The sequence below is a fragment of the Myotis myotis genome, unplaced genomic scaffold, assembly GCF_014108235.1.
Source record: "Myotis myotis isolate mMyoMyo1 unplaced genomic scaffold, mMyoMyo1.p scaffold_m19_p_2, whole genome shotgun sequence".
In the NCBI taxonomy this organism is placed as follows: Eukaryota; Metazoa; Chordata; class Mammalia; order Chiroptera; family Vespertilionidae; genus Myotis; species Myotis myotis.
Window position 1 is genome coordinate 19,126,951 of NW_023416324.1, and position 22,876 is coordinate 19,149,826.

The following is a 22,876-nucleotide window of genomic DNA, read 5'->3' on the forward strand; positions in this document are numbered from 1 at the left end:
CCAAAAAGGGTCAGGCGCACTCTGGACTGTAGCTCATTATATTCATATTCATCTTCATATCCTCTCTTTCTCTCTCTCTGGAGTGTAGCTCCTTATATTCATATTCCTTCTCTCTCTCTCTCTGGAGTGTAGCTCCTTATATTCATATTCCTTCTCTCTCTCTCTCTCTCTCTCTCTCTCTCTCTCTCTCTCTCATACAAGTTCCAAACGCAAGCACAGAACTAATACCAATTATACTCAGACAAGCAAGTACACACAGGCCACATTCACTGACAACATTCTTACCCCGAGACAGGCCCTAAGTTGGGCACTGGGGACACAAAAATAAATTCAACTTTGTCCCTTGGCCATCAAGGAGCTCCCAGTCTAGCAGGACAGCACTCATTACACTTAATGACTGAAGAGCACTCATTACACTTAATGACTGAAAAGCTGAAGGAACAGAGGTAGGCACCAGGGATAAGGGAACACTCATGAGAGTTAGGCCTTGAGATATGAGTAGGAGTTTGCCAGACAAGGAGAGGCACAGCCAGGCAGAAGTGAGCACAGCGTATATATGCCAAGGCACATGGGCATGTGTGAGAATGAAACTCCCTCCGCCCCCTACGAGCATCTGGGGTAGATCTTGTGCGGCCCCAGCCCAGCAGGGAACACTCACTGACAGATACAGGTAGCGGTACTCGTGGGAGATGCAGCGGGCAAAGCTGGGCAGCCCCCAGTATGCCACGCCCTGGGCACTGAGGAGACAGCGGCGGCTGGCAGACCCTGCAGGGGACAGGACAGAGGGCTGGGCGTGGGAGCTGAGCTCTCACCCACTTCATTCTGCACCTCAGGGTGATCCAAGAAGCTGGAAACCCAGAAGGGGGCAGCAAGAATGACAGGCGTGGGGGCCTGAGGGGGAGCACCTGCCCCTCACCTGAGGCATTGGGGGGACACTTGTTGTAGATGATCTCGCCAGCAGCCGCCTTCTTCCACGTCATCAGCATCACGTACTCGTCCCTGCACATCTCATGGAAAGCTGTGGGTACAGGGACGGGGCTCAGCCAGGCCCACATGCTTGTTCCCCAGCCCCCAGGGTCCTGCGAGCAATACCTGGGCACCTCTTCTCACTGCAGGGCTTCACCTCCTCTCCGGTGCCCTCGCAGGGATAGCCCTGCGCGCCCGTGGCCTGGCACATGCGGAAGCGACGCTGCCAGCCCGTGTCACACGTCTTGGAGCACAGGCTCCACGAGTTCCATGGCCCCCACTTGCCATCTGTGGCTATAGGAGAGGGGGGGCATTGAACAGCCTCAGGTGCCCCCAGGGCCGGAATGGCCACCTGCCGCCCTTGCAAGCACTCACCGGGACACTCAAGGTTGCCGCACTTGCGGGTGTCAGTGAGGGCCCCCGGACACGTGGCCCAGGCTGGACCTGCCACACTGCACTTCCGGCTGCGCTGCTGGGTCCCGTTGGCACAGGACGTGGAGCACGGGCTCCAGGGACCCCATTCTAGCCACTGACCTTCCACTGCATGGGGAGACACAAGCAGGGGCGGCCGTTGAGCGAGGGGTGTGGGAACTGGTGGGGGCAGAGCACCGCAGGGAGATGGCAGGGCCTGCTAGCATTGGTACTAGAGTCAGGCCAAACCCACTAGAGAGGGGAGGATGAAGAGGGGGGAGTGGAGGGTGAAAGGGGGCTGGAGTGAGCAGGTGGTGCCGGGGCTGGGTACCGCCTGCTTGTCACCAGCTCCAAGGACTCAAGGCACCTCTCCACTCAGCATGAGGCACACATTCTTTTGGCTGGGGAAACGGGCCACCTTCTGATCGATCGTTCTCTAACTTAGGCCCAGCTTCGTGTCCTTCCACAGCCCAGGAGGCCATGAGCACCAAAGCGCTATGAACAGCAAGGGTAGCCCAGGACTCGGGGGAAGGGCACTGGCAAGCAGACCCCCAAGGATGGGGTCACCATATGCCAATTCCAACCGGGTTGGGCCAGGTCACCTCCCCCGCTGACCGTCTCCCCATGCTTGGTCATGGGGCCCCCAGAGGCAGGGCACGGGACGTGACTGCCTCCTCCGAGTCTCCCGACCCCAACCCCCACCCGGCTGGGCAGCGCCCGCCTGGAAGCCCCTGGGCGCTACTGACCCGGGCAGGCAGCCATGCTGCAGAGCTTAGTCTGCAGCTCGGGACCCTCGCAGGCCTTGCCGCCGTGCTGGGGGGGCACGCAGGTCCGCATCCGGCTCCGGGACCCCCGCCCGCAGCTGCGGGAGCACAGGCTCCAGGACCCCCACTCCTCCCACACGCCGTGCACTGCAAGGAAGCACGTGGCTGGGGGCTAGGCTGCACCTTGGCCCCGCCCACTGCCCATCCACCCACCAATCAGGAGCTCCGGCAGTTCTGCGACCGCTCCTCATTGGCTCTGTCCTGGACCCACCCTTTGGGGGGGCGGGAGGTGTGGATGACAACAGTTTATAGTCCCAACTCACGCTGGACACCCAGACAGGAGCCTGGGATCGGCCCAGAAGGGGAGGAGGGGATCCTCTCCTGGGAGCACAGGGAAGACCAGGCAAAGACTCAAGACCTACACGTACCCTACCCTACTGTATCCCTCCCACCCCCAGACCCAGAGCCAGAAGCCAACACAGCAGGCCTGGAGCAGAAGTGCCCCTCTGGCCCCAAGCGCATGGACACACAAACAGACGTGAACCTCTACGTGGACACGGACACAAGAGCTCACTCCAGAACACAGCTTTGCCCCAGCCCTTTGCAAGCTCTGCCACACCCCCAGGTATTAAGTCCCCCTTCCCAGGTAGCCCTACTTTAATTCCACAGCCAGGCCAGGCACCACTGCACTCCCTCAGGGCGTGAGGAGCAGGACTGCGCCAGCGGCCCCAGCCCAGGACTCCCCCTCCCAGCAGGCACATGCACACTCTCAGCTCCATGCTGAACTGGGGAAGGCTTCGGGGGCCACAGGAGGCTCCCTGGGGAGTGGGGTGGGGAATCAGAGGAGGGAAGGGATGATCAGGGACGGTTTCTTTCTTTCTTTCTTTCTTTTTTTTAAGGTCATTTGTCTTATATCATGAATGACAGGCTGAATTTTAATAGTCCTGGTGGGAACGGTGGGGAATAGGACAAGAATAAGGAAATACAGGGCAGTGGGAAAGTGCAGGGGTGCTGGTGTGGTCAGAGCATAGGGAACACGAAGGGCAAAGAGGGTAAAAAGATAAGCTGATTATCAGGCCCCAGGCATCTGGGGAGTGATGTGCCCAGAACCCAGCCCACTGGTGTGGGCCTTGGTCTGATCCATCTATGTCCCCAGTGCCCTGGGTGGGGCTAGGCACAGCGTGGGGGACAGTCAGATTTGCTGAACGAAAGGAAGATTGACCTGCCCAAGTCCCAGGGGGGCCCTCACCTGCGGGCAGACCGTGCGGGGAGGATGGGCATACCTGGGCAAGTGGCTGAATTGTTGCAGGGCCGGGTCTCCCGCAGAGGCCCGCTGCACAGGGTCCCATAGGGGGAGGACACACAGGAGCGGGTCCGCACCTGCAGACCCTGCCCACACGTCAGGGAACACACGCTCCACGGGGACCACTCCTCAGCCGCTGGGTCACCTACAAGAGAGGGGCAGCGTCGGCGGCAGGGGGCACCTTCCAAGCATCCAGTCTCATAGGAATCCTCCTACCCTGACCCCAAGTGGCAAGCCCTTCAGGAGGCAACCCAGCCCTGCCCACAGGCCTCACGTGGCAGAAAGATGCGACTGAGCTCCGGAACATAGACACAGACGGGCACATGCCAAGCACACATGCCACCGGAAGCCACACAGTCGGGCCCCCGCCGCAGAGGAAGGGAGGCGGGCCCGAGTTACCTGTCTGTGCCAGGTATACCCCAGGCTCATCTGCAGACCTCGGCCACTGGGTTTTCACCTTTGGTTCCTCTTCCGGCTCCTCACCTGGAACACGGAGGTGGTGGCAGGGGCTTAGCCAAGGCCAGCTCCGTCCTGCCAGAATGGCACAGAGAGGGCAGCCTCGCTCGCCCTCAGCCTGAGGGTCTGGAACCAACTGCAGACGATGCTGAGAGAGCATCAAGTCCTGCCCCCTGCCCCACCACCACCATTTTACAGATAAGGAAACTGAGGCTCAGAAGGCCACACAGGACTCGCCCACAACCTCACAACTTTCTTTTCCTCCTCTTGCCTCAGGCAGACTGGGGAGCATGGAGGGGAGTGGCCACTCCTTCGTGAGCTCTGGGAGACTTCTGTGCCGTGCTGGCCACACCCATCTCTTTAATCCTCCCCAGGGAAGTAGGGACCCCCTCTCGGTTTAGAGATGAGGAAACTGAGGGCTAGAGAGGGGGAAGTGACTTGTCCAAGACCACACAACTTGGTGAGCCGGAAACTCACGCTCTTTCCCCTCACATGGCTGACTCCAAGGGCTGACAAACACCCAAGCCGGGCAGCTGTGACCACCCCGCAAGCCTGCCCCTGGGGCACGGTTCACGCCAAGCCAGGGCTGGGTCTGGGGCCTGGATGTGGCTCCCCAGGCAGCATTGGACTGTGACCTGAAGGCCCAGCTCAGAAGGCAGTTCCCCTGAGACTCAAGGGCTTAGGGCAGGTGCCCACATCCAGCTGACCCTCCTTCGCACTGCCCCTTCGGCCAGCAGCAATGCTGCCTCAGCCCCAACCTCACAGGGCTCTCGGCCTTGGCAGCGCCACCAGCGCTAGAGGAGGGGCTGGGAGCTCCCGTTCTCCAAAGCTGGCTCCTCCTGCTCAGACCCGAGCTCATCCAGGCCCTGCCCCACAGGCTGGGAGCAGGGATGGGCAGGCACGAGTGCAGAGGGCAAAGACCCAGCTCATGTAGGGGCTGCTGGGCAAGTGGGGCTGGAACAGCATCTGGGGACCGGGCTCAGCCCACGCTGTCCCCAGACCAGAAGGCACTCCCCTCCCCAACCCCCAGGCCCTCTCCTGTTTCTAAAAGCCTCGCCAGCACACAACAGGCACTGCGTTTAAGGCAGCGGTCCTCAACCTGTGGGTCGCGACCCCTTTGGCGGTCGAACGACCCTTTCACAGGGGTCACCTAAGACCATCCTGGGTATCAGATATTTACATGACGATTCATAACAGTAGCAACATGACAGTTATGAAGTAGCAACGAAAATAATTTTATGGTTGGGTCACAACATGAGGAACTGTACTTAAAGGGCCAGAAGGTTGAGAACCACTGGTTTAAGGGAACCCAAGAGGGCTGTGCTCTTCCTGGCCCCTGGCGCCCAGTCCAGGCTCTGCGTCTGAGAGCAGCTCTTCCTGACGGGCATGAAGAGTGGCCACCTGAGGAAACTGCTGTCCAGGGGGCCTTCCACTGCCACTCAGCCCAGCGTCTAGTCTCATCAGCCAGGCCCTTCGCTCCACTTCAGCCGCCAGTCCTAAGACCGGCTCTGCTCCCTCCCCAGAACTTCACCATCTCTGCCTCTGGACCCACAAACATCTTTGGAGTCAGGCAAGCCTGGATCCCGACTGGGGCGTGGGCACTGCCCAGCTGTGTGACCCTGGGCAAGCGTCTCTGCCTCTCTGACCTCCTTTTGACACAATATGACACAATACTCGAATGCTCCCTGATGGCAGGCCATGAAGCCCTCAGCATACAGCTGGGCACATGGCGGATGCTCAGGAGGCAGGAGCTGTCTGGTTCATTTTTATCATCTCCCCTCCCCTCCCAACGTCCACCCCTCCTTCACCCACACATGCCACCCTTCAGTCCCCGGGCCTCCTCCCTTTGAATAGTATCTAAGGGGCCTCCTGGCCTCACTTTGGGCCCTACCTCCATTGGGACCACTGAGAAGGTGTTGGTGCCACGCCTGCCAGCTTCTGAATCTGCTCACCGGGCCCTCCCACCACACCCGCTCAGCCAGTCCCCCACCCCGGAGCCGTGTGACAAGCCGCCTTCTCCACACCCACCCCCGGGCTGCTGAAAAAATCTACAGCTGTGCCAACTGGCACCACCACAGATTCAGGCTGCACATCCGCTGGGCACCCAGGCTTCTCAGCAGCCCTTCTCGGCTCCCTGCCTTCCCCACTCCCCACCTCGCGGGCTGTGTCAGACCTTGACCCCGCTCCTCAAGCCCATCTCCATCCACTCCCTCGGCGACAAGCTCGCTACAGAAAAAGCAGAAGCTATAATACAGGAGGACCACACACACACACTTCCTGTCCCACGCCTCCACCTCCCAACTTTGCTGCAGCTCTTCTCCTCACAAAGGCCAGCCCCTCAGCTGGTCCCGCATCCCGCTCCTCCCGTCTTCCCAGGAGGGCTCCATCCATTCCCCCTCGCCCATCAGCATCCCCTCAGCATGCTCTCCTCATCGCAGCCCAGGAATGTGCCCAGGCTGCCTCCATTCCGGGGGGAGCCCTCCTTTGACCCTCCAGCCTCCTCCGGCCACTGCCCTCCGGCTCCTCTTCGCCATCAAGGAGTGGTTCGCAGCTGGCACTCCGGTTTCTCACCTGCCACTTACGTCCTGGCTCAACTGTCACCTCGCCTGCTAATCCACTGCAGTCTGGCTTCTGACCGCATCTTTCTGCTGAAACCGTTCTTGACAAAGTCACCCAGGCCTCCTTGCTGCTAAATCCTATGGACACTTTGCAGGCCTCGTCTCACTTGACCCCTGGGCAGCATTTGTCCCCGTTCATTCTTCCTGCCTTGAATCACTCCCTTCCCTGACCCTCCTGCTCTCCTCCTGCCTCTCTGGCTCCTCGGGCCCAGTCTGCCTACTGGTCCATCTTCCTGCTGCTTCAGGCATCCACACTGTCCTGTTTTCACTGCACACTCTGGATCCCTCCTGCAGGCTTCATTAACCCCTCTGAATGGCTGCTGCCAAGCCATTATCCCAGACGCCCCCCGCCCCCTTCACTCCTATCTAGTCTGCTGCCTCCTGTACAAGTCTCCCGATGTGGGGGGAGGGCTCACACTCAGCATGTTCAAAACAGGATCATCATCTCCTCTCAAACCTCCACTGCTTGTTCCCCACCTTCTTTGCCTGGAAAACTCCTACTTGACCTTCAAAACCCACCTCAAATGATCCCTCATCTGTGAAGTCTTCTTTGTCCCCCACTTCCCAGGCAGAATTGGCTGCCCCCTCTTCTGTGTGCCCTCTCCTCACAGATGACTCCATCTTCTGACTGTCTGAACTTCCTCCCACCCATGAGCCGTTTGAAGGAAGGCTGTGGGTGAGCCATCTCCCTGGCCGCAGTGAACGCCCACACAGAATCCGGTCCAGGGAACTATCAATCAACACACTGCTCCTAAGCTTCCTCCCCCCACCTCATGGCAGGGTCACTGGAAACAGCCATTTATAATCTTGAACATCAGCTTTGCCCAGCAGCCATCCACCTACTTATTAATGAACCTGACAGCCATTTATGAATAAACATTCTAGAGAAGCCTTCAATCTGCTGCAAATCGAGCCAAGAATCCCCTTATCCAGCTCCTGTTTTGGTGTCTTGACCATCATCGTGTCTGTGACAAACCCCCCACCAGCCTGGCATCCAGGGAGACCGTCACGCAGGAAGCAATGACAGAGCAGCCTGGCCTGCTGTCGGGGACTCACTGCTTCCTGTGGCCTCCAGTCCTCTGCTCGGCACTCGCCAGCCCGGTGGAGGCCGGCCCCACAGTACAACCAGACGTGATGGTGGTGTTTGCTCGAACCCACCCTCATTGAAAATCAGAACCTGTCCCAGGGCTAGCTGGAGTCCCTCTCCTAGGCTCCCGGCGGCCAGAGCGGGGAAGGAGGAGTCCAAGGCCACACAGCAGGGCCCGCACCACTGCCCTCCCGCCACCCCAGCCCACCTCCCTCGGGGGAGTGGCCCGCTATTTATTTCCCCGCATGTGAGAGCCAGCTCTCGCCCAAGGGGGAAGAAGACAGATAGGGCGAGAGGTGTCACCTACTGAAACAAGCGTTTATTCAGCATCTACAGCATCTACCCCGTGCAGGCCCCAGCCAGCTTGGCTCTGGGCCCAGAACAGGGGGAGTCTGAGAGGAAGCTGAGCCAAGAGGACAAGGAGGGGCCCAGGAAAGGGTGTGAGCACCCCTAAAACTCCCAAGTGTCGCACCCAGTGAGCTTGAGGCCTTACTGGACCGGGGACTCGGATGCTCACAGGCCTGCCATCTATCGGTTTTCCCTCCTGGCTGCCTAACGCGGGCACCGACAGACCTGCTGCCTGGGACAGGCTTCCCGGATCAACCTCTGACCCTGACCGGCTCTGCTTTGAAGAAGGGAACCCTCACTACACAACTGCTGCGAGCCAGTCGCCGGGCATACTGCATCCTCATTCCCTCCTCGTTAGGACGGGCTCTCCCATTCCCTGATGAGGAGCGAGCCTCCAACGTCTCTCACTGAAGAGAAGCCGGTGGGGATTCGAACCCAGGCCTGCCTGACTCTGGAGGCCATGCTCTTTCCACTGAACTGTGCTGGCTCTGACAAAATGCAGCTCAACTTGGACCTCCTCAGAGGCACCTTTCCTAATTCCCAGGGGACCCCAAGGCACTCCCTCGCCCCACCAGAGCCCCTCAGACTTGCCTCTGTTATCCTGTTTCACACCACTCTCTAACTGGTCCTTTGCACATCTAACTCCCTCCCCCTCCCCCTCCCCCAAGGTGAGCCTGATTCTCCTCTGCAGGCTCCAAAGTGATTGTCTAGGAACCTGGCTCCAGACACACTCCCCTGCTGAGGAACCTTCAGTGGCTCCCAGTGCTACAGCCACAGTGTCAACCTCTGAGCCTGGCATGTTCCGGCCCCTACTGGCCTGCCCAGTCCTGTTCTCCCCTCCCCATGAGGCAGCCAAACACACTGGCGGGCCATGTGGAGAGTGGGAAAAACATAGATGTAGGGGCAAGGCAAATGTAGGTCTGATTCCCAACTCTGCCACAGTCTTGCTGTGTGCCCTTGGGCAAGTCACCTCACCTCTCTGAGCTTAAAAATCTTCAACTGAAAATAAAGATGACACTTTCTATCACAGGTTCATTGTGAGAATAAAAGGAAACAAGAGATACGGCCCACGTGGAGTATAATAACCTCTCCATGAAAAGGAGCTGCCACCCCATCTTGTTTTCCCTTGAATATACAAATGCTTCCCTCCCTCTATGTGCATCTGCTAACGGTGCTGCCTCCCTTCATCCGCATCAGTCTGCCAACATTTTCTACATGGCAAGTGCCACCTCCTCCAGGAAGCCTTCCTAGGCTGTCCACACAGGGGTTTGGGTATGCTGGTCCCTTCTCCGTGGCTTAGACCCCAGGCTGCCTCTTGCTGCAGCTGTGAGTATCCTGGATTTATCCCTCTCGTGAGCCCGGAGGTAGGGTCTCAATCTCCCTTGCCCCTCTTACACAGGGGACCTAGCTCTGAGCAGCCAGACACAAGACAGGCATTCAGCAAGCATGGGTCAGATATCTCTGAGGGCTCCTCCACCCACCCCTACAGGAGCCATGCTTGTCTCACCTCGGGCACGGGCAGGCAGGGTGGGCACAGGCTCGCTGTCATTTGAGCAGGACTGCAGACTCTGCCCCCCCAAACTCCACACAGTCCAGCCTCCTCAGCTTCTTTTGTCAGGAACTTGTTAAAAATAACCACGATAATAATCACTTCCACAGAGAGCGGTGCGATTTACAAAGCAGTCCCCCGGCTCTCTGCGTCCTCCCCGAGGCTGACCCCGCAGCCCTGAGGAGGCACCAACTGATCCGGATGACATGCGGTTCCCCAGCCCCAGCAGTGCTTCTTGTACCCCATAGTGCGTCAGAATCCCAGGGGTGCAGGGGCAGAGGGCGGTGGCTTCTGGAACCTCTAGGCTCTGCCTCCACAGGCCAGGCTGGGTGTCCCTCTGAGACCAGAAACCCAGCCACAATGCCAACCCCCCTCCAATGACTTCCGCCCCGAGCTGCGGGCCTATCTGTCCAGCCTCCCAGCAGAGCTAGCTGGCTGGGTCCCTGCCACCAACCCCACGTGGCCAGGAGCTCCTCGAGAGCAGAGACCACATCTGACTCACGCTGTCTCCCTCATGACACCCAGCTTCTCGCTGCCTCACTTACAGCCCTCGGCCAATAGGGTGAGGCCGCAGTATTTGCAGACGGCAGTCAGAACCCTGGCCCCATTTCCTACCACCGTGGGGGAGGTAGTACTGTCCAGTAACCTCAGTCTATGTATCTCCCCCTACCTGGCGGGTCCACACCTCCATACCCTCGCACAGGCTGTTTCCTCTACATCGAAAGCCCTTGCTCCTACGGGGTTTCACAAAGCACGCAACAGGAAATGACTTGGGGTGGCTCACAAAAGTGCCATGAAATAGCACCGGATCATGGACAGAGGAACGTATCCCCTTTCCATGTCTCTTTTAATTAGGGTGACTTCTGCCAATCTGCCTGGGATAGTCCAGGTTGCACCTGTTGCCCTGATGTAATTAACAGCACCTCTTCCCCCTTTATCACCTCAAAAAGGTCCCGGTTTAGATGATGACTTATATGGTCGCCTTACTTTTAATCCTTCCTAGTGCATGAAAGATGAAGACTGTAACACCTCCCCCGCACATGCTGATTTCTCTAAAACATTGAGAGGAGGGATGAGCATTTTGCTAGAATTTGATAACGTCGTTTTGTTTACACTGTGGTTGTTTTTTGGTTATCTTCTATTTCAAAGAAGTAATACACCTTTTTCCATTTATGATATAAAGTTTCTTTTTCATAAAAAGAATTTTAAAAACCTGTCAATTTGAGGGAAAATGTCACAGGCTAGTGAATTCCTATTCACTCCTCAAAACCCAACTCAGAATCACCTTCTTTAAACTGCCTTCTCATCCCTTTGTGGTTTAACCCCTTACTCTTCCTCTCCCTTGACATCAGCACATGTACATCACACCTATTACACTAAATTATGGCAACAGTCAACTATTCAGTAAGGACGAACCACGTGCCAGGCACTGTGCTCAGCACTTACCCACATTCTCTTGGTTAATCCCATTATTCTGTGGAATAGCTCTACCATCCCCCTTTTACGGGGGTGAAGAAACTTGCCCGCGGTCACACAGCTAATCAGTGGTGGGGTCAGGAACTGAAGCTGGGCTGGGCGACTTCGGCCTGTGGCCTTGACCACACTGTACACTAGCGGTCGCTTTCCCCCACCAAAGGGCAGAAGGGGTGTCTGGTCTACCTTGGATCTCATTCCGTCTGAGGCAGCCCGAGGCCTGGCACAAACTGCACTCTGATAAAGACATGAAGACGTGTGTGGCGGATGGGCTGGGGCTCGGCCCTGCTGAGATGCAGGGGGGGGGGGGGGGGGCGGCGGGTTGTGCCCCATGCTTTCCCGCGACAGAGCACAGAGCTCCAGCAGCACAGGTCAGGGCTGAAAGGATCTCCCAGGAAACGCACTGTGTGTGCTCGGTCTCCTCCACCCCATCCAGAGAGAGGCTCTGCCTCCCCCATGCCTGAGCCCCAAACAGGCAGGTCGGCCCCACTCCCTGCCGCCAGACCAGGCTGGCCAAAAGCAGGGCCTGAGTGTTGAGAGGAGAAAGGCCAATGCAGGACTGGGCAGGCCAGGTCAGAGACAGGGCGTGAGCTGTATTAGAAGGATTCGCAAGTTCTGGATAAACAAGGGCAAGGGCATTCCAGGTGAGGGAAACAGCCCAAGGAAAGGTAGGGAGGCCAGAAAGCAGGGAGTTCAGGGGCCAGTGAGGAGCCCTGGTTGAAAGAGGAGAGAATTAGAGGGCAGGCTGAAAAGCAGGTGGCAGCTGGGTCCGGGGTGGGGCTAGCAGGCCAGGCTGAGGAGTTTGGGCCACAATGGACAGTCACAGGGGGCTGGATCAGGGAAGTAACACACAACAGCAGAGGCAGAAAGGGGATTTGAACCCGATCTTGCCTCCCTGGCCAGACGCTCAGGAGACCCCAGACACACCCTGTAGCCATGACTTAGGAATGGAACCCAGATGATGGGGAGACAAGGGTGGGACAGGGCCCCTGGGGGGAGGCAGCGAGTGTGGCAGAGGAGGGAGGGGGTTGTAAGAGTGAAAGACACTCTCTTTCAGGTGTCACTTTGCACAGCTATCCATCGGCTGGTGCCTCCTCTGGACGGAGGGTCGGTGGACAGGCACTGCAGGTGGTGGCCGGCCCCCAGGAGCTGGGCTCTGCAGCTGGCACCCCCTCTGAAACCCACCTTCCTGCCCCGGCCTCTACCAGCCTCCATTCCAATCCTCTACCAAGCTCCTTCCTGCCTGCCTTCCCTTTCTTCCTTTCCCCCCACTTAACAGATTGCAGCGGCAAGATGGCACAAATTTATGGCTCAACTCACCAAAAATAACAAGAGATCTATCAAAGGCAGTTTGCGTGAAATTAACAGGCGCCTGTACCTTCTTGTCAAAAGCACTCAGCTCTGAGGCGAGCCCTGGCACTCCACTCCGCCACTGCCTACCAGTTCCAGGGCTCATCGCTCTTCCAGTACCAACAGCCCCACCCCACCCGGCCTTGCCACTGACCATACTCGGGGTGTCCCAGAGGAGGTAAGCACAGCTCTCTGCCCCAGTCCCTGGCAAAGGGGCCAGAAGGAGGGTCCTGGCCTTCACCACCATCCCCACCAATCCTGTTCTCAATCTGGCAGCTCTATGTGCCAGCCGGTCCTCCTACAGTGGGTACATGTGTCCAGCTGGCCAGTGGGGAGGAGGTGAAGAGAAGTGTGGAGATGAGGCCAAGGGCTTGGCAAAGGTTGTGCTGCCCCCAGGCACAGAGTACCCTGGGCCCCGATGACGCCACTGGCCCTCAGACACTCCCTGCCACATGGAATAAACTGAGTCTTGCCCCAGAGTGGCAAAAGGGAGGAGGTGGCAGAGAGGAAGAGTCTCTTGTTTACCAGGGGAGAGAAAGAGGCTATGCCAGCCCAGCTGTGAGCGCCAGCATGCTGTGTGAGCCCACTTATGACGGCTGATGCCCATCACTCCCGGCAACTCCCCACAGGGCCTTCCTGCAGGCAAGCCCACGGAGCAGCCTGGAAACATGCCAAGCAGGACAAGGGGCATAAACAGAGTCAGGCTTGGGAACAGCTGGGAGCCCAGAGCTCCCTGCTCAGAAAGGATACCAGGCCTCACATCCAAGGATAACCAGCATCCAACCTCCGCCCATCCTCAGTCACAGAGGCTGCAGCAGAGGCTGGGATGATGGTGGGGATGATGGTGCCCTTCCTATAACCAGTCCTCTCTGATCCCCAAAGACACCCTAGCTACCAACCAACTCCTGCTTCCGGCTTCAACCAAGCCCAGCTGGCTGCTCCTGGCTCCATGCTTCATGTGGCAGCCAGCCCAGATGGTGCCTGCCCAGGAGGGCAGAGCCGTGCTCCATCCACTACAGACCACTGGGCCGATGGACCACAGGGAAAGCCAGACAAAAGAACTCACCCTCTGCTGAGCAGGATGGAGGCCCCCACAGAGTGACAGGCAGTGGCGGCCAGGCAGGAAGAGCCATAAACCTCCTGATATATGCCTGGCACTCTCCACAGATGTTCGACAAAGAGGGGAAATTCAATTTCTTCCTGCAGGCACTAAATCCCAGGCCAGCCTCCGGGGCCCGCAACCTGCCCATGGCCTAGCTGTCACTGGGACAGCTTCATTGACCACTGCTAAGAGGCCACGCTGGCCGAGGAGAGAGGCCGGAGCAAGGCCATGGGGCACTTGCCAAGGTTGGGCATGATGCCAGATGTCTCATGGGGGACAGAGAAGCCCCTTCCCAAAAGGATTGTCGTGATAAACACTCCCTCTTACTACTTCAGGGATATCTCCCCATTTCATGGACAAGAAATTGGTGCCAAAAGCGGGGGGAGGGGGGTCCACTTCAGGTAACAGTCAAAGGCAGTACCCAACTCCATGACACTGGCCTCCAAAGCAGGGATGGGGACAGATCATACTCCTCCCATACTCCTAGCAGCCCTCCCGCGAGCCCCACCGCCTCCCTGTGGTCCTCTCTCAGGCTGATCCAGATGCTCCTTCTGACTTATATCCCTGTGTGACAGCCTCATGATAGTTGGCCAACACCTGTTATCCCAAATGGGGAAACTGAGGCCCAGAGAGGGGAGGGAACTTCCGTTAGTACCAGAGCTAAGAATCAGATCCCAGATCTGCCTCCCTCCCACCCAACTCCCTGCCAGGCCCCTGGCCAGGCCCTGCCCAGCACCGGTCAGTAGGCACGCAGGGTCCAGCTGAGGAGTTTGGAGCCTTGAAGCAGCGGGAAGGGTTGGCAGAAGGGAGCTGGAGTGGAAGCAGGAGCAGGCAGGACTCAAGGGCTCGGGGAGCTTTTGCCCAGTCAGCAGGAAGCCCTAGCAGCTGGCGGCCTCAGTCCCAGAAGACCTGGGCCCAGAGTGGGGAGACAGTGGATGCTGGGAGCTGAGCCAGCCCAGGCCTCCAAGGCAGCCTAGAAGCTTGGGCCTCTCCACCCAGGCACATTCTTCTGCATCTCCCTCTGCCCCGACCCTGGGGCCACTGCCAAAAATCAGAAACCCATGTGGGCAGGAACACAGCCCCGCTCCCTGCCTACTCCAGCCTCCAGGCAAACTTGTCAACTTGCAATGCCAGGCCCTTCCACAGTCACTCCCAGCTTTGGGCCTTTGTCCACACTGCTCACTCGGCCTGGAATGCCCTCACCACTCCTTTGGCTTGGCTCAATTCCATCTGTCCCTCAGATCTCTGCTCCTTTTCACTTCCTCCAGGAAGCCTTCCCTGACTGCCCATCTAGGCAGTCCCCTCCCCGGGTTTATCATAATCATTGTCTGATCTGTGCCCCCATTCACACACCCAGACTAGAAACTCTTTAAGGGGGAGGTGTAACCCTAATTCATTTGATGACCCCAATATCTAGACGAGGCTGGGCACAGAGGCGACATGGGTGAACAGCTATATGGATCTGCCAGATGGGCACCAGCAGGCACCATCAGTCCCCTGGCCACAGGCACCCCACCCAGGCCCTGCTCAGACTCACCATATCTCATCTCGGTGGTGAACAGGTCATTGCTGCTCCCCGAGTGCAAGTCGGTCTCAGCAGATGGGGGTGGGCCCCCGGGCACCAGGGCATTGGACAGGGTGTGGGCAGCAGGGGGACCTGGAGGTGTGGTGGTGGCAGGGCTGGCCCCAGCCTCACCGGGGCAACTGCAGCCCGGCTGGGCAAAGCCACAGGCCCTGCCGGCGGCACGGCCACACTCCTCACTCCAGCGGCAGAGCACACCGCAGGTGAACTGGCTGGAGTTGTTGTTGTTGATGAGCAAGACCTCGACAAAACGGAAGGCCAGGGCTGTAGGTGCCAGCAGGCGCCGGGCCTCCGAGGGCTCGGCCGACAGGCACAGCTGCACGAAGTTCTTGTCGAAGTGCAGAAAGGTGAAGGGGCCTGAGCCGCCGCACAGCTCCAACCCCGCTGCTTCCGCCTCCTCCGGCCGCCCCACCTCCGACTCCGCCTGGGCCACCGCCTCCTCCGAGCGAGGCCGCAGGCAGGTGAAGTTGACCAGGTAGTGGTCCAGGGGCAGCAGGCGGGGTGCAAAGTGGGTGCACACCTCCTCCTGGCGGTTGAAGCGCAGGTACAGGGAGTACTTGGTGGGGTCGGGGTTCTCCAGTGTCCAGGAGCAGCCCGAGGCGATGGTCGGAAAGAGGTCCTGCAGTGAGAAGGCCCCGTAGAGCACGCCGGAGGCCAGGGCGGAGCAGGCGCTGGGGTCGGGATCGAAGGCGGCGGCCAGGCGCAGGGACAGAATCACAGATAGTAAGAGGGGACAGGCTGGGGTCATCCTATGTCCCTTGCCCTGTGGAAAGAGATAGTGTCAGTGGCTCGAGGCACAGCCAGCATGAGCTCTGAATCTCCTGTGGCTAAGCTGCAGGTCGTGGGCCTCGTGGCTAAGACCACCTGCATGATCTCAGACAAGGGACTTGTCCTCTCTGAGCCTCGTTTCCTTACCTAGAGAATGAAGACAGGGGAGAGTGCCTGAATCTCGTACGTGCTTAAGAAACATTCGTTGTCGTTGTTACTATTATCCTATGGTCCTCGGTCAGTCCCATCAACACAAGCATCTCAGCTTGACAACAGAGTCCAGCCCCACCCCCACCCCCCAGCTGGTATTCTCCAGAACTGTTGCTCCCAGTCACCGGTGTGTCATGCGTAATCCAGCAGTAATTGTCAAAGTAGCGATGTTTGATGATTTGCTTTTTTATAAATCAAAGCGATTCAAGGTTATTCCCGGAACAATGTCATTCTCACTCACTTGCTTTACTGAGTGGGAGAAAAAAGGGGGGGACGTGACCACCAGTGTGCCAGAGACTGCGTACAACCTGAGCCATGCTCATGGGAGGACATCGCACGTATGAACGTCAACAGTATTGCTGCTGTGGATTTCCTGGTGGAAACGAGCAGGAGTGGCATCTGCGAAATGGGTGCAATAATTCCCCACAAACCCATCTTCCCCTCCCGTCTTGGGTTATCCTCCAACGCCTGGCTCAGGGCCTATCACCCCCAGTGAGGCCACCATGCCGTCTCCCTGCTCTTAGCTCCCACAGCCCTGGCCTGAAAGTCCACACCACCCACTCATGACCTCTGTCCCTTGCTATTTCCCCCAGGGCTGGCTCAAATCTCATGAGTCTTCAGGGTCCTAAGAATGGAAACCAGAGTTCATTGATTTCCACATTCACACCCCACCCCCACCCCCACCGCCCCGCCCAGCAAAATGCTGCCCTAAGCTGAGCTCCCAGCAAGTGTGAATATCCTCTAGGTGTGGGAGGGCAACAGGACCCAAGTCCAACCCTGACAGACCCACCAGGCAGTCAGGCCAGAGTGGACAAGAGCTGGTGGCAGCACACCTGCCAGTGCCCCGCTCACTAGCCAGGACACAGTCACTGCCCACAGCCTACTCAGGCCCGCTTCCAGCCCTGCCCCCAAATCGATCCACACCGCCTCCTCCTCCTCCGTGTCCACGGCATAGCTCACAGCACTGGATGGGCCCCGAGAGCCTGCTTGTTCCACATTAGAGGAAAAAAGATGAGGCTCTGAGAGGGGAGGCAGCCTGCTCAAGATCACACTGGAGTTCAGGACCTGAGGCCCCAGCGCGGTTTCTCTCTCGCCCACCAGCAGCCTCTTGCTCAGTCCCCGTCCTTGCTCAGGCTTCAGGCCTGATGGACAAGCCATTATCTCTGGGAACTGAGCCACAAACATAGGAATATTCACAGGTACGGCTAGATTTTCCTAAGAAAAACTGCTCCCCAGGGATGGATCTCCCCTCAGCTGTTCAGGAGTCTAAATCATGGCCGGAGGTTGGGGCAGGGGGCAGGAATTAGAGCCTCAGAATTCCAATCCCTGTGTAGAAGGGAGCTCCTTGCTGCCCAGATCCCACATGCTACAGTTCTGAGCCAGGCCCAAGCCCTAGTCACAAATTAGGGGGTGGGGGCAGGCAAGCACTAGGCAGCCCCATTTACTGGGGAGGAGCTACCCCACGCTCCTCCAAAGACCCTCCTGGAGTTTTTCAGCAGAAGTCAGGCAAGCTATGTCTCCACGGTCCCTCCCCCAGAAAAAGGAACCAGACTCTTGGTCTTCCCCACCCTGCATTATCCCTGTCCCAAACTGTTCAGCCCGCCCAGCCTGATGCAGCACCAGCAAAGCCAGCGGCTGATAATGATTGACATCCAATCCCCCCGCTGCCCCCAATTATTTTTAAGCAGGCTGCAAAATTCAGGCCATGGCTGGGGCTCAGCAGAGGGGAGGTGGGAGCTCATTTTAATTGGCCTCGCCTCCCCCACTTAGAGCAGGCCGGGAATCTCCCCACACAGACACCAACACACATGGGCTGGAACATCCTTGGGCCCTACAGGCATGCACACAAAAGTATGTATGCATGGATGCATAGCTAGACAGGTGATCACAGGTGTTCTGCGTGTAAAAAGATTCACATGCACATAGATGAGTGTAGACCACCGATGTGGGAACTCACATGCACACAGGACGGTGCACATTCACATGTATGAGGGTATAAAGAGCCAAACGTTTGTGCACAGAGGCAGAGATGCAAATGTACTCTCCAGCGTGAACACACACAGGTATTGGGTTCTCTGAGGCTCAGGACACGACAGCTAAGTGTCAGGCAGGAGCTGACCTGCTGTTCCTTCCTGTTCCTGCAGCCTCTTGGGTCCCCGCTGCTCCCTACTCCATAGTCCCAACTCCCCCACCTCCAGGGCCTCCACTGGCCCCTACTCCATAGTTCAAACCCACCAAGAAGCACTAGGTCCACACCCTTCAGAGCCACAGTGTGTCTTCTCCAGCATTGAGCCACCTCCTAACCTGCCCAAACCCCTCCTCTGCTGTCTCCTTCAGACACTCCTTCACACCAATTCCAGAATTTCCCCCGAGTACGCATGAGCCTCACTGTTGCTGTTGTGATATATGACTTTTTAGGGGCCCCTCTTTATATCACTCTCCACACACAAAATAACGCAAGGAGCCCAATTCCAGGCGAGGTCAGAGAGCGCCTCCCCTGGGAGGGGACCTAGAGGAATCCTTGCCTCACAGGCAGCCTACCTAGTTATTAGCCAGATTAACCTCCCTGAGCATGGCCCCCTGCCCCCAGGACTGCATGCACCTTCTCCTTCGGCCTCACAGAGGCCAGCACAGGGAGAGGGCTCACAAGCTCCCTCTCCCTCTTCTCAGAACCTCACAAACTCTCCTTCTTTCCTGCTGAGGTCAACTGCTGCCGCTGGAAAGGTTCTTTGGGTTGAACCACAATTTGCCACCTGTAAGCCCACAACCCTCCATGCCCGAGAACTAACTGCACAGGAAAGGCGAGGAGGTCAGCTCTGCGCAAGCACTTCCTGGGTCTGGAAGTTAAAGGAGAGAATAATCCAAAGGCCTCCTCCTCCCTCAGGACCTCAACGGGCTGAGATGGGGGAGTGGCTGGAGGGAGTAATCTCGGTCTCAGGGACCCCCACCCTCCTCAGGCAGACTTCACCGCACGTCTGCCGCCCAGCAAGCCCGGAACCCCATCCTCTGCCCAGGCCCACTCAGGCCCCTGCTCCCAGACCCCACAGGCCTGCCCAGCGGCGGGCTGCCCGTCTGCACCACAGAGGGAATCAGAGGGTTTCGCAGCAGCTGGAAGGACCAAGGCAGGACTCGGGGATGGTGGGCAGCAGAGCGGCGGGGTGGGGCACCTCAAGTCTAGGACTGGGTCTCTGGGGCTCCCCAGGATCGACCCTTCTCCGCCCGGCCGGCTAGGAACAGGGGAAGCTGGGCGACCGGGCCCAGGAGCGCTGGCCGCGCTGGGGGAGGGGCGCGGCGGGGCGCTAGACGGTCGAATTCATCCACCGGCGGCTCCAATCCGCCCGCCTGTCACTCACCCTCCGCCTCCCCGGCGCTCGCTGCGGGCCGAACCCAGGCCCACGCGCGGGCACGCACCCCCGTCCCGGCCTCTGGGTCCCCTGCCCACGCACCTGCGGGGGAGGGGGGAGGGGAGACCCGGAGGGGCGGGGTCCTCAAGGGCCCCCTCTCCTTGAGCTCTGGCATCCAGGCGGGGGCACACCCTCCATCCAGCCTCGGGGCTGGTGGGCAGACCCGGAGGGAGGGGGCGAGCTGCCCCCAGGCGGCCCCTCCCTCCAGACTGGCCGAGAGTCGCCCCCCCCCTCCCTCGCGAGGGTCTCTCGTCCCGGAGGGGGGCTCCGGAGCCTCCTGCACGCCGGAGGGAGGGGGGTGAGGGACGGCCCCCGGTTCCCGGGGCGGAGCCGCGTGGGCGGCGGGGGAGGGGGCGGTGACTCAGCCGCCCTCCGCCCGCCTCCCCGGAACTTTGCAGCAGCTGGAGCCGCGGTTGCTACAGGAACCGAAAGCTTTTGTTCCCCCATGTCAGGGCTGCCAGGGCTGCCAGGGCCAGAGGGAGGCCGCCACTCCCAGGTGGGACCCGGGCCCGGCCACACTGCCGACAGGACTTCGGCCAAACAGAACGTCGGAGCCCTTCGCTCACGCCAACGCCAGGGTTCTTCAAACTCTTGGGGTCCTCAGGTCAGGTGGCCCCCTAACTCCGATCTGGAGTGCTAACTGCCCTGGAAAGTTACTGATGGCATCTGACCTGGGGGGGGGGGGGGGGGGGGGACGGACGTCTCTGTGCCCCATGTGCTCCTCTGTGACTGATTTCCCACGTGGGCCCCGCTAACAGGCAGCCTATCACTGGGGGACTTGACTTGGGTTTCTTTGTATTAATCTCACCTGCCAGCCTCTACCAGGTACACCTGAACAAGGACCTCGGCAACCCTGAGCAGAGCTGACCCCAGAGTGGCCGGGTCGGGTGCTAAAGGATGGCTGGGGACGGAGAAACAACAGTCACAGGCTCCCTGGACCCACGCGGTGGCTGAGGCATTTTCTGGCTTCATTATCCTGGGGGTTGTAGTGAAGTCACTAGGACCTATTCTGCATTTCTCCTCTGGGATTAGGAGTGGAGTAGGGAGGGGCCTGACCTTGGCCTTGAAGAGAAACAGCCCAACACACCTATCACCATTGAGCATTATTAGATGCCAGACACTCTAAACAATCTAACTTCATTCTCTCAGCAACTACAGGAGGCAGTCGTCATTGACCCATTTTATAGAAAGGCCAACTGAGGCTCAGAAAGGTTATGCAGCTCGCCCAGGTCACACACCTTGAACCCAGGTCCTCTGACAAAAGCTGAGTTCCTAACTACGTACTCAGCTCCATTACCTGGGGTTGGAAGGGAGGAGAGAGGGCAGAGGCTAGTTAGGACCTCACTTTGTTGCCTACCTGGACCTATTCCTTCCTTAAGAGTGTGTGTGTTTGGGGGGCTGGACGGGGGGAACGGGGTGCAGAAGAGGGGAAGACAAAAAGAGAAGGCAGAGAAGGGAAGAAGAGGGGGAAATCTCTGTCAATCGTGGTCCAGGGGAGACCTTTCTCATGCTTCCACCACCACCTGGGCATACCCTGTACAGAGTCCACACTGACCCCCACCCCTGTGGCAGTGAGGGGACACTCCCCATGTGGCTGCTGGTCCAGGGCCAGGTGGACTCCCCCACTGCCTACCCCATGCCCAAGCAAGACAGAGTCCACCTATGCCCCCACCTCCCACCCAGTAGGGACTGCCCTCGGGTAGACAGACAGAGGCTCCCTGGGGACAACTGCCCAAGCCCAGACAAGCCCACCTCAAATCCAGGGGCCAGTCCTGCTGGTCCGTGCTCAAGGGACTCCTGAATTGCTGCTAGGATGAGCCTTCTCCACCCCACCCCACCGCACCCCCAAAGTAAACGGCCTGAAGACCAGAGCAGTTTCGGCAGGGGTAGCACAAGGGAGCACCCGGCCTCGCCCAACCGCCTCTCCACGGGGACTTCCCAGCGCTGGTCCCGCAGCCACCACTGCTGCTCGGGCTGCGGGAATCTGGGGTTGCCGGCTAATGGAAAAGGGGGTGGTGGGTCCAGGGCGGCGGGCAGGGGGCGCCAGAGGACGTCCCGGGGCCCCGGTCGGCAGCTGGCAAGACGGGCTGGCGGGCCCTGTCTCTCGGCCCGGGAGCCCCTCCCCCCGCCAGCACCAGACCCTTCGCCCGCTCTACACCCGCCGCGGGGACGCCTTCCCTGGGACCCCGCCGACTGCGGGAGCGGCCGCCAACTTCAAAGCCTACAGCCCCCTCCCGCGCCCATCACGCCAGCCCCCGGGGCTGCGGGAGGGTGCGTTTGGTCCCTGGCTCTATGCCCCGGGGGTGGACAGATAGACTCCAGCCAAAGATGGACACGGGAGCCAGGGATGCAGGGCCAGTCGAGATCCTGGCTGGAGAGGAGGGGGCTCTGAGCAGACGTGGGGGACACGGCCCCAAGTCCGGCTGAGGGGGGAGGGGACTTGCAGCAGAGATTGGCGAGGGATGGCGGGACACCGGACAGATAGATATGGGGGGAAGGGGCAGTCGGACAGAAATAAGAGGGGAAGCATGGTCGGCTACCGATGCGGGGCAGATGGGGACAGGAAGGGCTCCGGGCAGAGATGAAATGGAGGAGAGGAGCAGGGTCCCGCGTCCAGGCAGGAGGGGGGATTAAAGGGAGTGACATAATCGAGCTGTAGGTTGGACGGGGACTTCTAATGAGGGTGGGGGCGCACCGCCCGGATCCACGCTGAGATAGGGAGACTGGAGACAGCGATGGGGTAAGGTCTGGGTCAGGAATGGGGGGGGGGGCCGCTTTAACAAATATGGGTAAGGGGGAGGGGACGGGAAAGGGACTCGGCAGAGATCGAGGGGACCTCGGCCCAGGCTTGTAAGTTCTCAAAGAGAGGGGAGAGGGTGGGTAGGTGCCGAGTGAAGTCAGTTCGGGCAGGGGAGAAAGCAGCAGAGATGGGTAGGGGAGCGCCCCGAGTCCGGGCTAGTGCGGAAACTCCGGACCCCGCGGGGAGGGCTCGGGGAGGGGCCGCATCAGGGTCTGGGGCCGAGCACTCACCTGGGCGCCGTCAGCAGCAGGAGCGGGGGCCGGCGCTGGCGGAGGCGACCAAGGGGCGCAAGTTTGCCATCCCTAAGGCGGGGGCCTGGCCGAGCGCGGGGCAGCTCGTAGCAGCCGCGCGGAGGGCCGAGGCTCCCGATCCGCGGAGCGGCGGGTGCAGAAAAGGCGCCGCGGAGCAGCGCGGGGCGGGCGGGCGGGCGGGCGCCCGGCCAGGCGCGGGCTCCTGCCGCCGCCCCCCACCCCCGGTCCCCGCTCCCCCGCCCGGATCACCGTCCGCGTCTCGCACCGCCTCCTATTTGCGGGCGGCGGCCGCAGCCCCGGACTCTAGAAGCCGGCGCCGCATCCTCCTCGGTCTCCAAGAGCCGCCGCAGCTGTCCGTGCCGCCGCCTCCGCCGCCGCTGCCGAACCCGGTTCCTCCGGCTGCTCCGGCCGCTGCCCGCAGCGCGCGCCAGGCC

General features: G+C 59.6%; 1 protein-coding gene across 10 annotated transcripts in view; it reads right to left on the reverse strand.

Annotated features, from left to right (window-relative positions):
- The window catches only part of ADGRB2 (adhesion G protein-coupled receptor B2), a 36,049-nt gene extending 13,452 nt beyond the window's left edge, over positions 1–22,597 (reverse strand). For 3 of the 10 annotated variants that reach the window (XM_036351928.1, XM_036351927.1, XM_036351926.1), the window contains exons 1-8: positions 14,965–15,757; positions 3,844–3,927; positions 3,425–3,589; positions 2,124–2,288; positions 1,342–1,506; positions 1,093–1,260; positions 917–1,018; positions 659–765 (exon numbers count right to left, since the gene is read on the reverse strand). In XM_036351928.1, coding sequence (XP_036207821.1) covers positions 659–765; positions 917–1,018; positions 1,093–1,260; positions 1,342–1,506; positions 2,124–2,288; positions 3,425–3,589; positions 3,844–3,927; positions 14,965–15,757 — 1,749 coding nt within the window. Of the gene's footprint in view, positions 1–658; positions 766–916; positions 1,019–1,092; positions 1,261–1,341; positions 1,507–2,123; positions 2,289–3,424; positions 3,590–3,843; positions 3,928–14,964; positions 15,773–22,421 lie in introns of those variants that run through there. The other 7 variants (XM_036351934.1, XM_036351933.1, XM_036351932.1 and 4 more) reach the window with 5 other exon arrangements.
- Between the last annotated feature and the right edge of the window lie 279 nt (positions 22,598–22,876).